Source organism: Corvus kubaryi, unplaced genomic scaffold, assembly GCF_017639235.1.
Source record: "Corvus kubaryi isolate FWS band 111438036 unplaced genomic scaffold, C.kubaryi_AGA036_p1.0 37392, whole genome shotgun sequence".
Taxonomy (NCBI): Eukaryota; Metazoa; Chordata; class Aves; order Passeriformes; family Corvidae; genus Corvus; species Corvus kubaryi.
The window spans coordinates 3,865,948-3,880,645 of record NW_024581131.1 but is presented as its reverse complement, the minus strand read 5'-3'; the positions used below and the strand labels follow the sequence as shown (position 1 = coordinate 3,880,645).

At 41.4% G+C, this 14,698-nt stretch overlaps 1 protein-coding gene across 5 annotated transcripts in view; it reads left to right on the top strand.

Moving 5' to 3' along the window:
* The window catches only part of PTPN5 (protein tyrosine phosphatase non-receptor type 5), a 78,247-nt gene that overhangs the window by 53,668 nt on the left and 9,881 nt on the right, over nucleotides 1-14,698 (top strand). For 4 of the 5 annotated variants that reach the window (XM_042038628.1, XM_042038629.1, XM_042038627.1 and 1 more), the window contains exons 7-11: nucleotides 311-500; nucleotides 3,637-3,721; nucleotides 6,093-6,172; nucleotides 6,665-6,802; nucleotides 10,499-10,609. In XM_042038628.1, the coding sequence (XP_041894562.1) occupies nucleotides 311-500; nucleotides 3,637-3,721; nucleotides 6,093-6,172; nucleotides 6,665-6,802; nucleotides 10,499-10,609 (604 nt within the window). The remainder of the gene's footprint in view (nucleotides 1-310; nucleotides 501-3,636; nucleotides 3,722-6,092; nucleotides 6,173-6,664; nucleotides 6,803-10,498; nucleotides 10,610-14,698) is intronic. The other variant, XM_042038631.1, reaches the window with a different exon arrangement.

Below are 14,698 nucleotides of genomic sequence, written 5' to 3'. Positions count from 1 at the left end.
ATTTTTCATGATGTACAATTGTGGAAAGAACACTTTTAAGATAGAAAAACGATTCACTGCAGTGGTTGGCTTTTCTTGTCTTTAGTAACGTTGAACTGGTAGTTTATCCCAAGATCTTACTCTGGGGATGTTTCGGTGTACAAAATAATCTTCTGGTCTTGTCTACTCAAGAAGTATCACCCATTTTCTTACAGATACTGACCAAAATATCCCCATAGAACCAGCTGGGTGGCTTTCTGAAGTTCTTCATTTGTCATTGCTGACAGTGATGGGTCTGTTGTAAGCAAACTTTGGCCGCTCTGTTTTGCAGGAGAGGTTCAAATGTTTCACTCACACTGGCTATGTGCACCCCAGGCTGTTCTGAGCAAGGCTTTGGCTATGTCATGTCCCCACGGGAACAGTCAGCCCGAGAATACCTCCAGACAGCATCGAACATCCTTACTGAGGAGGAGCTGCACAAGAAGGCACTGGATCCTTTCATACTCCAGGCAGAGTTCTTTGTGAGTGTCTGACCTCTCTCTTCTAGGAGCATCAATAAAAATGGGATGTTTTCTCTCCATAGAAGACCTTGGTATTATTTTCTGCTGGTCTAAAAGTAGTACATGCAAACTCCACTTCTGTCAGTGAAGCATTTAATGCAATTCCCAAATTTGTCGTCCCTTGCTGACATATATTACGTTTTTAACAAAAAAAAAAAAAAAAAAAAAAATCACTAGAGTATAGAAGAAAAGCCACATTTGCTATAGGCATAACTTCTTGAAATGTGTCTGGAGCTGCCCTAGGGATGAAATTAGTGCTAATCCACCCTCTTTGCTGTTGAATGCTTAATGTGGAACTACTTTGCAAATCTAAATGTTCTTAGGTTACCTGAAACACAGTGTGGCTCTGTCATTCAGCAGGAGCTATAGAAAGTATATATTACTGGGGGGGGATTTCTGCACAAAAATAATTTACTAGTTGTAAGCTTCTCTGTCAGTTGCTTTTAGGATTCTGAAAATGTTTCCTTGGCTCACTGTATCTGCTAATACTTGGGCAAAAAGATTCTTTGCCTCATTTTGGAAAAAATACACTTACACAGCTGAAGCAAGCAGTCGCAAATTTGATTTCTACGTAGGTTAGGATAAAGGTCAGATACATTTTAGAGTAGTGAGTACCCTAGCTTTTTTAATCTTTGCATGTTATTTAGTTTCTTCCCTAATTGGTTGAGTTCCATGTCATAGGTATTGTCATGTTTGTCATGTTTATCATACCTGACAAAAAAAAAAAATAATATGCAAAATGCTGCAGTGGCTGCATTATGTGTATTAGTCAGGGCTGTAGATTCCTGCTCAAGATGGGAGGTAACCAAGGCTCAGACTTCTCATGCTGAGGTGTTTCAGAGCATGTGATCAAAAGCTACTGAAGTTAATACTGCCATGTCAAATATTCTCTTAAGCATGAAATCTCAGTAGAGCAGGAGGAAGATTGTTTTGCAGCATTACAGCCCTTTCAGCCTGAACTCTTCATGACCTCTAAGTGTCTGAAAGGGAAAGACTAACACTCTGATTATCACTTGCTGTCCTCCCTCCTTGTGCAGTTTCAGGGGTTTTTTCACTTTACAAGAAGAAGGGGATAGTCTGGGCCTCTGTTTTAAAACAGAACACGAGGTATCTGTGGTCCTTAATTCACTTAGTGCAGTACAAGTTGAAGGAAAGCAGCTTTTGTGTAGGCAAAGCCCTGATTCTTTAAAGCATCTCTTGCTCTTTTAGGGAGGGAATGTTCACTTGGTGTCTGAACTGACTGCTAAACTAGTCCACACACAGTTTAATCAGTCTCTGAGCTACACTGTAGCTTTCAAGCAAAGATAATAATGTTTGAAGTAGGAAAAAAATATGTTTCATTTCTGTGAGAGATTTTGAATTAGGTGTCCTGGTGTTCATAGAACAGCCAAGGCATCCCAAGCTATTTTCATTTTTAAATGAAACCTGAAAGAGCACAAAACTCTGTGCAATCAAAATGTCATTTCTGTAATTAAAATTTGTAAACTAGTTCTTTTTTTATGAAACAGTTACCACCAGCTAGCTCTTTATCCTCTATTTTCACTCTGTCTAACCTACTTGGATTTCAAAGTCCAGATCCCTGATGAAGCAAGTAGCTGTTTCATTTTGGAAGAAAAGTCAGAATGGACGTTTGCAGGGCTAAATCCTGAAATTCTTACTAGATTTAGAGTTTTTACTCAGACAGGAGTCCTGTTGATTTCACCAAGAATTGGCTAGCATGGTGAATGACTTAAGACCCAAAAACGGCCCATGGAGCTTGGCTCAAGAAGAGTTTGGGTTGACTAAATACCAAGGAACAATTGAGAAAAATATGAAAATTTTGTTCCTATGCAGTTCTCCAAATTGATAGGAAATTACTTCAGCAAATAATGTGTCCTTATTTGCCTCAGTAAAGCCAACAGTATGCTCAGTGCTTTGTAAGAGATAGAGCAGAGATAGCCTTCTAAGGTTCCAGAACTGACCTCAAGTTGTTCCAGGGCAGGTTTAGATTGGATATTAGGAAAAAATTATTCTCTGAAAGGGTGAAGCACTGGAACAGGCTGCCCAAGGAAGTGGTGGAATCACCATCCCTGAAAGTGTTCATAAACATGTGGATGTGGCACTTAGGGACATGGCTTAGCGGTGAATGTGAAGGTGCTAGGTGAAAGGTTGGACTCAATGACCTTAGAGGTCATTTTCAGCCTTAATGATTTTATGTTTCTACAGTCCATAGCTCTGCTATCTTAATTTTTCTCAGAGTGAGTCTTGTCTTACTCGAGTCCTGTAGTGGTCTCTCAAATCCAGTGTGCAGCAGCTGGGATGACCAGCTCTGCCTGCCAGTCCCCATGAGCCTTACCTCTGCTGAGCCTGGTGAACACATCCCTTCTCTTCGCCTGCCCACTGACTCCAACTGGCAGAAGGTTCCTGTTTGTTCCTGCCTGGCGTTGGCTGCTTCTTGCAGGGGATGAGCAGTGGAGAACAGGAGGCCCCTCCATCTTTGTGTGTTCTGCGCATCAGCGATGAGGAGAGCAGGCAATCCCTGAATTCCCCTTTGCTTTCCTTTTCCATGGAGTTTGACAGCACGATGAGCAAAGCAGTGATGCTCCCCCACCTCCATGGAGTTAGGTCAGCACGCCAGCCTGTCATAATGTGTGTCATACTTTGTCGCTGGTGCAAGTCCCTAGCAAATTATTAACTTCCACCCTCAGAGAGGAAGCGATGTGAGTCAGAAGGGATGGTGCTGAGGTCCATCCTCTTGGAGCAGTGTCTTGCGTTCCACCTCTTGCATTGCTCTGTGCCTACACTTGCAATTCAGTTCTAATAATATTAGGAGTGAACATGTCATGCGTGTTACTCAATGAATTAGTCACTAGGAGCTTTTTCACATGAAGGATTGCAGAAAAGAAAGCCAGTGACAGTTAAAGGAAACATCAATCATACTTTGGTGGTAAGTTGGTAGAAGTACTGTACAATATGTCCCAGCTGACTTCATCACTTTGCCTCCCTCGCAGGGAGGACATAATGGGCTTGGGGTTTTTTATACCTCCTGTGAATCTAATAATACTACCTACTGTCTCTTATGTTTTCGTGGGTTTTCTGTTTTTCTTTTTTTTAATAGGAAATTCCAATGAACTTTGTTGATCCAAAGGAATATGATATTCCAGGCTTAGTGCGTAAGAATCGCTACAAAACAATTCTCCCAAGTAAGTTTCTGCTTTTTAAGTCACTGAGGCAGGGTGGTTTATTCCACATGCTGGAGGGCTTTACATTTTCCTTTCCAGAGTGCATGAAGTGTACTGCCACCACGATGTATTGTCCAAAAGCCATGTTTATGGAGCAGCAGCATGGCTTCAAAGCATAAATCAAATTTCCAAAGAGGTACAGAGCATGAAGAACCAAAATGCTGCTGATCCTCAGGGAAACGTAGGTTTTTTAGTTATTAGAATTGCATCATTTGGTGCTGCTTAAAAGTTGTACCCAAGAACTTGGTGTGTTTATTCAGATGTTACTTAGCGATTTCTTTGATTAAATTCCTTTTGAAAGACCAAATTCTAGCAACCGTATTTTCCTGAGGTTTTTTCAAATGCAGACTGAGAATATTAGGAACTGGCCTGATGCCATTTAGATGACACAGAAAAGTATTTTTCTTTTCTATTACACTAACTTTATTTGTAGGCAGGAGTAGGAGTTTTGAGAAACATTTTGGTACAAATTTTTACGAGTGCCATCATTTTTCCCTCTCTCATACTTTAAGATACTTTGAAAAGTGATATGATTGGATGTCATACCTCTTTTTTTTTTTTTTCCTCTCTCTAAGCTGATGTTGGAAGATGGTGCCACCATCCACAGTAGTCTTTTGCAAAATGCAAAACATCCAATGTCAGGTTAGCAAATATAAGTGCAGTGAAGTCAAAACTGTCCTCAGCTGTACCTAACAGTCAATGAATCTGGATTGGAAATGGTTTCAAAAGAGAATTTTTTAATGTCTTAAAACTCCAGCAGCTGCAGCCCAATGTGTGCAACTCTTTGGATGACTTTGTACTCTACCTCAGACCAGAAGTGTAAAAGCATTTAACCACCTTTCACTCTTGCTGTGCTAATGGCTGAGGTGATTTGTTCAAGTATTAATTCACTGGTTTTGCTGGAATGGGAAGATTGTAAAAGTGGATATTGATTTCAGATGCTCAAGGTGCCAGATCTCTAAGTGATCTGTATATTCTGAATTTGGTATCTCCTCATCTCAGCCATATGAGTATATGCTAGCACCCGTTGTTGTCACTTTGACCTCTTCATCTCATAACTGATTTCTACCCAACCATCTCTCTAAAGGTTAACAACCTTATTCTGGCCTTATTATGATTGTAGTATTTTTTCTGAATGAACTTTCAGCAACTTTAGTCCCTGGCTGTGGCCACAGGATGGCTTGATATTGCTGAGGGAAGGTGAGGGCTGCGTGTTCACTCTTATCCCACTGCCTCCATCTCACTGGGCTTGGTGCTAGCAGTAAAGAGGGGTAGCAAGGAGACCTAAACATTTGCTTTATGCTTCAAAGGCAAAGATCCCAGTAAACATGAATCTGGTCTGTCTGAGGGCAGCATTTCATGCTGAGTCTGTGTTTGTAGCACTGTAAAAATTACTGTGTGCTTAGTCCTTAATATGATATTGGGTAAAGCACAATTTTTGCATAGATTTTATTTTATTCTGCTTTCTAAGCCAGCTGAATTTTTTAATCAAAAATGCACCTGTGGTTTGTTTTTAATATTATCTTGGTGATATACACTGTTGCTGTTTGCTGAGGCCTCTGTCAGGACAGTATTCCTTGTCAATGGTAACAAACTGGGTAGCATTGGTCAAAGTGGATGAACGTGGGCCTGTGTCAGTTCCCATTAAAATCAGTGAAACAGCCATTGACTTCAGTGGGAATTGGACTGAACTTCTTAAGTGGAATAATGTTTTCTTTTGTCATCTTACTAGAACAAGAATAATGCTTCATAAACAGCCTCAATGAAGGAGACTCAAGTACTGAAGTGACTTAAAATGCAAGAGACTGTTAATATTCTTTAATTTCTCTATAACCATTGTAATTGGTAATAGCACATCTTGGAGTTCGGTTCATTGCAAGATGAAACATGGAAAGAGTTGTTGTCATCTGGCTTGCCTGGGTGCAAGAAATGCATGTTTGTGTTTTGGGAGAAAAGCTGTTCGCTGTCATTTCACAAAAAATATTCTAATGTCTTTGAAGCCAGAATGAGTCTGTTGACCTAACTGATGGAGAAATAATTTCCTGGAGCAGAAAAGTGTTTTTCCAGAGTCATGCTGAGACACTGACTCTGCAACAGGACCAATTAAGTCAGGCTTCAGAGAGTGGGTGAAACTGTCAGAAGGCTGCAAATTAGCCCAACCATCCTTTCCCTTTTTTAATGGTAACTTTTAACATGGGGGCTTTCCAAGGCCACTCACATCTGCTGTGATGGCCACAAATGCATGTAAATGTCTCACTGTACAAAATAGTTTCGTGTGTCTCTTTCCTCTGAGCAACTGATAAACTATTCCTTATCTCCTTACACCTTTCAGATCCTCACAGCAGAGTGTGCCTTACCTCAGCTGATCAGGACGACCCCCTCAGCTCTTACATCAATGCTAACTACATCAGGGTAAGAGCTCCGTAGCCCAGTGTGTCTGCCCGGCCTCTATCAGCCTGTTAATGTAAACAGAATTGCAACATACACTGGCTTTTAAAGGCATCCTAGCTGATCTGATTGCTCTTCTCTCCTGCTTACATTAGCTGAAACCCAAATCTCAAAGTGCACCTGTACAGATTCAGACCAGACAGAAACATACTTCTGCAGTTCTTGATGCAAATTCCTTGTCAGCTGGCCTAACCAAGGCAGTGGATAATCAGCCTGAATAAGGCTCATGACCTAGCCAGAGTCACCTCAAGGCTGTTGGACACTCTTTGCTGGAATTACGTGAGTCCGTACTGTGCCTTCGCTCCATGTGCACGTGTGCAGGAGAGAGACAGAGAGGAGAGCTGGTGCCATGGAGTCAGCATTTCAACCAGGATAGCTCTCTGTTTTAAAGGGTGAACCTGCAAGGTTGTGGTGGACATCCCTGTTAAAACTGATCTCTTGTTGTTTTGTTGGCAGGGCTATGGAGGACAGGAAAAGGTATATATTGCTACTCAGGGACCGATAGTTAACACTGTCACTGACTTCTGGAGAATGGTGTGGCAGGAGCGCTCTCCCATCATTGTCATGATTACCAATATAGAAGAGATGAATGAGGTAATGCTGTTACATCCAGTCTGTATTTTTATCCGTACTCCAGCAGATATTTTCAGCACAGACACTAAGCCAGCAAACAGAAGTTAGTTCAGTGGCCTGTGCAGTCAGAGCCAGCATTAAATTCTTCAGGCTCAGAGAAGATGTGGGCCTTTCTTTCAATTCAGTTTACTGCAAGTCCTGTTTTGCTGTCTGATTCTCCTACTGTTGGTTTTACCATTTTCCTCTCCCAGCTGACCTGAAACCTCTCCTAACCCAGCTCTATTTGCAGGCAACCTTGGAAGTTCTCTCTAAAGGAATCAAAAGCAATAGTACCCCTTAATTGCTAAGGTTGAACATCTTTAATCAGTAGAGTTGTTGCTGCCTTATCTGGCATTTATTATGATTTGATGTCTTTATGCACATTTTGTTGAGGAAGTACCCAATTTCTGTATGATAATCAACAGCTAGAACTGACTTGGATATTGAGGACCTTTCCCTGAATGTGGCTAGGGAATGTGTATGAGATACTGAAATTAAGATGCTGAAATTTTATATTTGCCACCTACTTCCAGAAATTAAACTGTAGTGGTGTTTGTGCTAATCTACCTTAAGTGATTTTTTTTTTTTTTTTTTTTTCAGTTTATAATACTGCAGCCCTCCAGCTGTTCATTACTTACCTGCTGAAATCTTTCCCCCATAGCAGAGTTGCAAGAACTTTGTGCCTGGGCTTCAGCTCACAGACAGGTAGCTGAGCTCACATGTGCCTTTAATGGCAGTGTAGGATGTGAGAAAGTGGTCTGGTCATGTGTTGGACTCTGCATCCTCCCTCACCACTAGCATCAAGGTTGAGTGGAGATATCCAAAGTTTAAGCTGCATCAGCAGCGTATGTCAGGCTTGTCCTTGGGAACGGATTAGTAATTTAGGTGAGGGATTTTGCTTTGGAGAAGAAGCTTTAGATGCTTAGAAGCCAAAGAATATGAGCATACATCCAGCATATAGACAGAGTTATAATGGCTTATCTGCTAGCTGGAAGCTTAGTGCCCATAATCATACATGTGCACAAACCTTTAGCTTTTCATAGTTATAAAGTAGATTAATTTAACCTTGAACTTCACTGAAAAGACGACATGAACAAGACTGACACAGAATTATCACACTTTGCAAGTTAAAAATGGTCAGTTATGACAGCTGGCTCATTGGACATGTCCTGTCAAGGCATTGCTGATGCACAGCAGAGTATGTTGCTGATCTAAATGTTTTGTTTTCACTAATGTTTTAAACTTGCATCTGCCTGTATCTGAGCAGCAGCATTGAAGCAATAACTTGTTCATTAATCAAAGTTGCTGGTTTCTGGCACATACAACATTAAAATGTCATGACACAGTCAGTGCCCCAGAATTTTTTGAGGACTTTGAGGTTTAAAGAAGACGCAGAGGAAATGCTGGTCCTGAATGACATATCTGGTGATATGTTCTTCCACTATAGTTTTCATAGCAAGATTGTGTAACAGGAGTGCAAAATAACCTTTGTGTCTGAATTGCCTCTTACCAGCATTGACCAAGTGTTTCACCCCTCTTGTCAGTCTTGGGAAGCAGTGCACTGCAGTGCTGATGCACTATAGAACTGCAGCTTGCTACGGCCTGTATATCACAAGAGCTGCTGAGTCTTTTCTGGTACATATTGTGCCAAAAAATTAATGGTGTCAGGAATCTCAGCCATAAATCCAGGGTCCTTTCATGTAAATGTCTTCTATATTCACGCCATTTACCTGCAACACATATATTAATATATGAATAACAGGACTCAAAGTACATAGATTCAAACCCAAAAGTTTTGTTCGGCAGTGATGCTAGTAAGAGAGGCTTTGTGTCTCTCCTCAGTGCAATGACTTCGCTGATGTGAGTATTAAAAGCTTTGTACCTCAGCCCTCTGTCACTTCTAATCTGAACTGACAGACAGCCCACAGAAATGAGTGGGCAATCTTACTCTACTCCTTTAAGCAGAGCAATGTCTGTGCTATTGATAGCTGATAGCACTCTCAACAATTTTTGCAGTGGATTCTGCAGTTTATGAGTAGAAGAAGAAAAAACACAATCTGCATAAAAAACTTTACAGAGACATGGTGGGCCACACTCCCAGTGGGTTATTAACTGATGTACTGTGCAGATGGAACAACACTTGATTCTCCCACACAAAAATTTTCACTCAGTAACTATGCAAGGTGCTTTTCTGTTGTTAGTCTTTCTCCTCAAGTGGAATTACATTTGGTGGGGGAGAGCAAAATGATTCAACTTGTTTCCTTCAAGACTGTGTACAGCTGTGTAAAAGAGGAATCTTACAAGCATCATCTTTCCTGAGGTTTGTTGAACAGCAGATACCTACTCCCCTGTGATAATGAAATAGCTTCTTGCATTATCACAAGGGAGCCTTTTCCTCAGACTGCCTCATTCGCGTCATTCCTTGCCCATGAACTAATTTGTGCACCATCTTGAAATGCCTGTCTCTGCCTTTGCATATTGATTAGTTTAGAGAAACTGCATACAAAACCACCGTCATTTTTAGCCCTCCTTCAGAGGCCTAGTTCAGTGGCCTGTGCAGTCAGAGCCAGCATTAAATTCTTCAGGCTCAGAGAAGATGTGGGCCTTTCTTTCAATTCAGTTTACTGCAAGTCCTGTTTTGCTGTCTGATTCTCCTACTGTTGGTTTTACCATTTTCCTCTCCCAGCTGACCTGAAACCTCTCCTAACCCAGCTCTATTTGCAGGCAACCTTGGAAGTTCTCTCTAAAGGAATCAAAAGCAATAGTACCCCTTAATTGCTAAGGTTGAACATCTTTAATCAGTAGAGTTGTTGCTGCCTTATCTGGCATTTATTATGATTTGATGTCTTTATGCACATTTTGTTGAGGAAGTACCCAATTTCTGTATGATAATCAACAGTTTATAGGTGTGCTTACAGATTTTCACTGGCTCATCTCTAGTATATCAGTACCACAAAGTAGATCTGCAAATGGACTATAGTTTCTGTGTTTCTAAGTGTCAGGTTGTGCTGGCTGCATCTCTTACTGGTTTTTGGCAAAATCAAATGTAGTAGTCCAATCTCTCTCACAGCTATTGCTGCCTTTTAGTTCCCTAGCTTTGAAAGAGTCTCACTGACAATTTTAAGTGGATTTTGATACATAATCTATTTCCCCAAACATCCCCAGTCATGTTATTTTGTGCAAAAACATATGCAAATGATCATTTTATATTCAGAGAACATTGAGCCTTTATAAAAAATAGAAAAGCTATACTTTGTGTTTCTACATCAGTATATATGCAGCACAGATATATTGGTAACTAGTGTATATTACACTAATCATTATTATCTTAAGAAAAGAATTAATTTAAAAACACAAGCACATTGCCACCAGCCTCTCTAATGAACCTTCAAAATGCACATCAGTTGCATAAAGATAAATAAGGATGTGTGTATTTAAAAGCATTGGTTAGTAATTACTTGATTTGTGCATTTTTAATCAAGCAATCAGGCTATTATGGATGCAGCAAAAATCAGCTGAAATGTGGTCCCTGTTTAGTAAGTGAAAACTTGTTCTTATTATAGAAACAAAATTTATTCATATTTGTCTGGGCATGTGCTATATTCAGTTTCAGAGGAGAAAAAAAACGGAACCTCCCTCGATACCTGCTTAACTGGATTTGTTTTATATTGCACACAGAAATGCACAGAGTATTGGCCAGAGGAACAGGTCACCTATGAAGGAATAGAAATCACAGTTAACAGAGTCATACAAGCAGACGATTACCGTTTAAGGCTCATCACCCTAAAGGTAAATCATTCCAATGTACTCACAGTAGCTTAGCTGTCTAAACCTATAAATGCAGATGTTCAGGGGGAGCTGTGTAGAAAGCTTCTGCACAATGTACTGCTGTACAAATACATCTTTTTGTTACTGAAGTCGTCGTAGCTTTGCCCAGCTCACCAGCATGAAAGCTGCAGGAAAATAAGCAGTCAGAGGTTTAGGCTGCATGTGTACAGTCTGAAAGCCACCAGGCCAGCTGTAGTAGTAGGGGCTTCACTGGGTAAGAAACCAGTGACTCATTCTGTGCCTTTGTCCTCCGGGTTCATTGATCATTTAGAATTAAATGGAAACTCGCAGAGAGCTTCTTACTTTGCAAGTGTAGTTTGATATACCAGTAACCATTCTGTCATCTTGTGAATAGAAAGTTTTAGCACTGGTTTAATTTTTTAAGTAATCCAAAGCACCAGAGTCCTATTTTACAACTCTTTTCATTGCTATGTTCTAGAATATCAAGCTACATGTTTTAGTAACAGTCTGTTTACATAATCTTCATACATCTTTCATCTGCCAGATCTACCCCGACCTCAGTATAACATGAAAATTGTTTTCCAGGCTGAAAAAACTCTCCTTTTATCCAACCAGTTTCAAGTCTCTTCAGCCATATGCTAATGGGCAGAAAGCCAGCATATGACATCCTATGTCTGGATTCAGAGTGTAGAAAGTCTGTCACTCATGCTTTTGGCAAAGGCAGCAAGGAGAATATCATACTCCCTGATAAGTGGGAAGTGAAGAATATTTACATGTTACAGACTTGCAGCTCATCTGGTTTTGCTTTTCAGTTAGACAATGGTTTAGTTTTCAGTGCTAGTGGGGCAATGTCTCTTTCCCCCATCTGCAAATGTCAGGATGTGAACTGCTGAGTTCCAAAGATGAAATAAAAACTCCATTTGTTAAGTTACCATTCCCTAGAGCTGTACTTTTGTCATTTAATCGCAATAGTGGAGCAGCAGCTCTGAACCATGCATATATTAAATGACTTGGTACTGAAAACTGGAAAAGCCATGAATTGGCTTCAGTTTGCCCTTAAACAGGAGTGATCACAAATACATGATTACTGCATGCTTTACAGAACAGACTGTCATTTTTCTCTCAGTATAGGGGACAAGATTTGGCAAGTTCTGGGAATTTGGAAAAAGCTCAGGCTATAGGGAAGGCTTGTTTTCCTTTCTCAGAAAAAGCTGCCAGTGTCTAGCCACTGAGTCAGGATCTCAGCTAGAGCATATGTGATGGTAGACTTCAAACTGTCAATTAAATCTTGCTTCCTCCTAGCTCTTCCCAAGCCTTCTCAGTCTCAGGGAACCATCAATAGAGAATATTTTGTTCAAGTCAAAGCAGAAGTGTACAGAACCACAGAAGTCAGGGTTCTCTAAGCAGAAGCATAAAACTTCTAGCACCGTAGGCAAAACTAAAGGCATCCAGAGTTCATCAGTAGAACTTTGTCTGTTTCCTGTTGCTGTCAACTAAATGATTTAGGTAGTGATTCATGTTTTTCTTCAGATGACTTTTGCTTTTCTCTCAGTGTTATTGACAACATTTTTGTTATAATTTCTCACAACTGAGTTAAGAATTGGGCGTTCATAACTTCTGTGACTCACACATAGTCACACATTCAAAAGCAACTGCATTTCAGAGCAGTGTTGATCGGATTTACTGTAGTGAGCTATTCATGACAAACTAGTTAGGCTCTCTTAAAGTATTTTCTCCCTAGGGTAAATAACCTAAGGCCAGACTCTGTGCTATGATAGTAAGACTCTCTCTTCCTGAAGTGAGCTAGACATAGCCTTAAGGATCCTATGGCTACACTTCAGTGAGCACTTTAAACCCAGCACAAGATGGAACAGCATCTCAATGAAGCTGAGCCTCCCTTTGTCCGGCTCTCTTGTTCCGACCCTCGTGCCATCTCCCATGTGCCCTCACAAGTGTCTGTGACTGTGTGCCAAGCCAAGGGAGAAACTGATTGATCCATCCAAAAATTAATCCATCGCAAGAAAGGAAAAAGATTTAATGTGATTGCTTTCCCAGTCTAGTTCACTGTAAAGCTGTGCAAAAGCTCTGTCATCCAAAGAGAAGGATGGAAAATGGCACAACCACAGAGCACTCTTAGCATCCAGTGACTGACAAGCATAGGGAGGGACTTGGGAGTATAGATGACAAACTATTTTCAGATTTTTGTGCCTTGTTCTTTAGAAGGAACAAAATTTGTCTTTTTTTTTTTCCTCTCTCTTCAACTCAGCCAGCCATGTGTTGAAGGGAGGGTTGTGGAAGCTAACACTTCTGTTCTTGGACCTTTTGAAAACATTTACTTTGCCCTGTGCCAGCTGGCTTGTGCAATGGCTGCAAGGGTGAGGCCAGTTCCCTGAGCGCCATGTTACTATTTTGCACCTTTAGAAATCAGACAGAAGGATATCACTTTGAACACCCAAAATCAGAAGCTCACAGTGCTACTTGGCACTCCAAAAAGGAAACAGCACATTTGCAATATTCATAACCATGCTGAGACAGAGAATCAGAATTTGTGTCTCTCAAAAAGACCTGGACTGCAGCTAGGTACAATTCCCACCTTCTGTATTGCCTCTGAATTTCTCACCATGTTTAAGAGAAGAATAGAATTGACAGGAGACCGATATAAGTCTGTCTGTCAGAAGAGATAGAAAAATAAGCTCTCATCTCTCTTCCTCATCTATTTATCTAGCTATCAGAGACAGAGATATGGCTCCTGGCTCTCTGTCTGTCAAATACATTATGAAAGCAATTATGTCACAAGCACAGCTCTGGCTTTGCTGAATGAATCTGTCAAGAGGGAACAGACTGCCTGGAGTGTTTTGCACACAGTTCTTGGCACTAAAAGAGCAGAATACTTTGCGGGGGGAGGAATTTTTTGGTTTTTGGGTTTGTTTTTTTTTGTAAGGCAGTTTACTGAAATGCAGTCATGATATTTGAAGTCCAGATTTCTGTGTTGTGTGGCTTCCGATTTGGATTTCTGTTCCATTTAGCATTCACATAATGGTTGGGGTTGGAAGGGACCACCAGAGATCATCTGGTCCAACCTGCCGGCTAAAACGAGTTCCCCTAAAGCAGGTTGCATGGGATTATGTCCAGGTGAGTTTTGAATATCTCAGAGAAGGAGACTCCACAACCATTCTGTGCGGTCTCTTACAGTGCTGTGTCACCCTCAAAAATTATTTTCCTCATATTCAGATGGAACTTTCTGTATCTCAGTTTGTGCCCAATGCCCTTGTCCTGTAGCTGGGCACTACTGAAAAGGGTCTTGCCCCATCTTCTTGACACCCTCCCTTCAGATACTTATAGACTTTGATAAGGTCCCCTCGCAGTTGTCTCTCCTCTAAACAGGCCCTGCTCCCTCTGAGGTGCTGCAGTGCCCTAAGCATCTTCATGGCCCTCCACTGGATTCTCTCCAGTAGTGTCTTGTCTCTCTCAAGCTGGGGAGCCCAGAATTGGACAGAGCACTCCAGGTGAGGCCTCTCTAAGGCTGGCTAGAGAGGCAGGATCACTGCTTGCAACCTGACTACTGCTTTTCTTAAGATACCACAGGACACCATAGGCCTCCTTGGCCACAAGGGTGCTGCTGGCTCATGGACAGTTTGTTGTCCACCAGGTCCTTCTCCACAAGGCTGCTTTCCAGCTGGTCAGCCCCCCAACTGTACTGGCGCCTGGGGTTATTCTTCCCCAGGTGCAGGACTCTGCACTTGCCTGTGTTGAACTTCATCAGCTCCTCTATGTCCAACTCTCCAGCCTGCCCAGGTCTCATGGAATGGCAGCACAGCTTTTGAGTGTGTCAGCCACTCCTCCCAGTTTTGTATCATCATCAGAAAATGTGCTGAGGGTACTCTCTGCCCCTTCATCCAGGTCACTGATGAGTAAATTGAACAGTGCTGGACCCAGTACTAATCCCAGGGGAAGGCCACTGGCTACAGGCCTTCAACTGGACTCTTTGCTGCTGATCACAGCCATCTGAACCCATTCAACCAGTTCTCAATCCACCTCGCTGTCCGCTCATCTAACCTATGCTTCATGAGGAGGTGATGGGAGACAGGA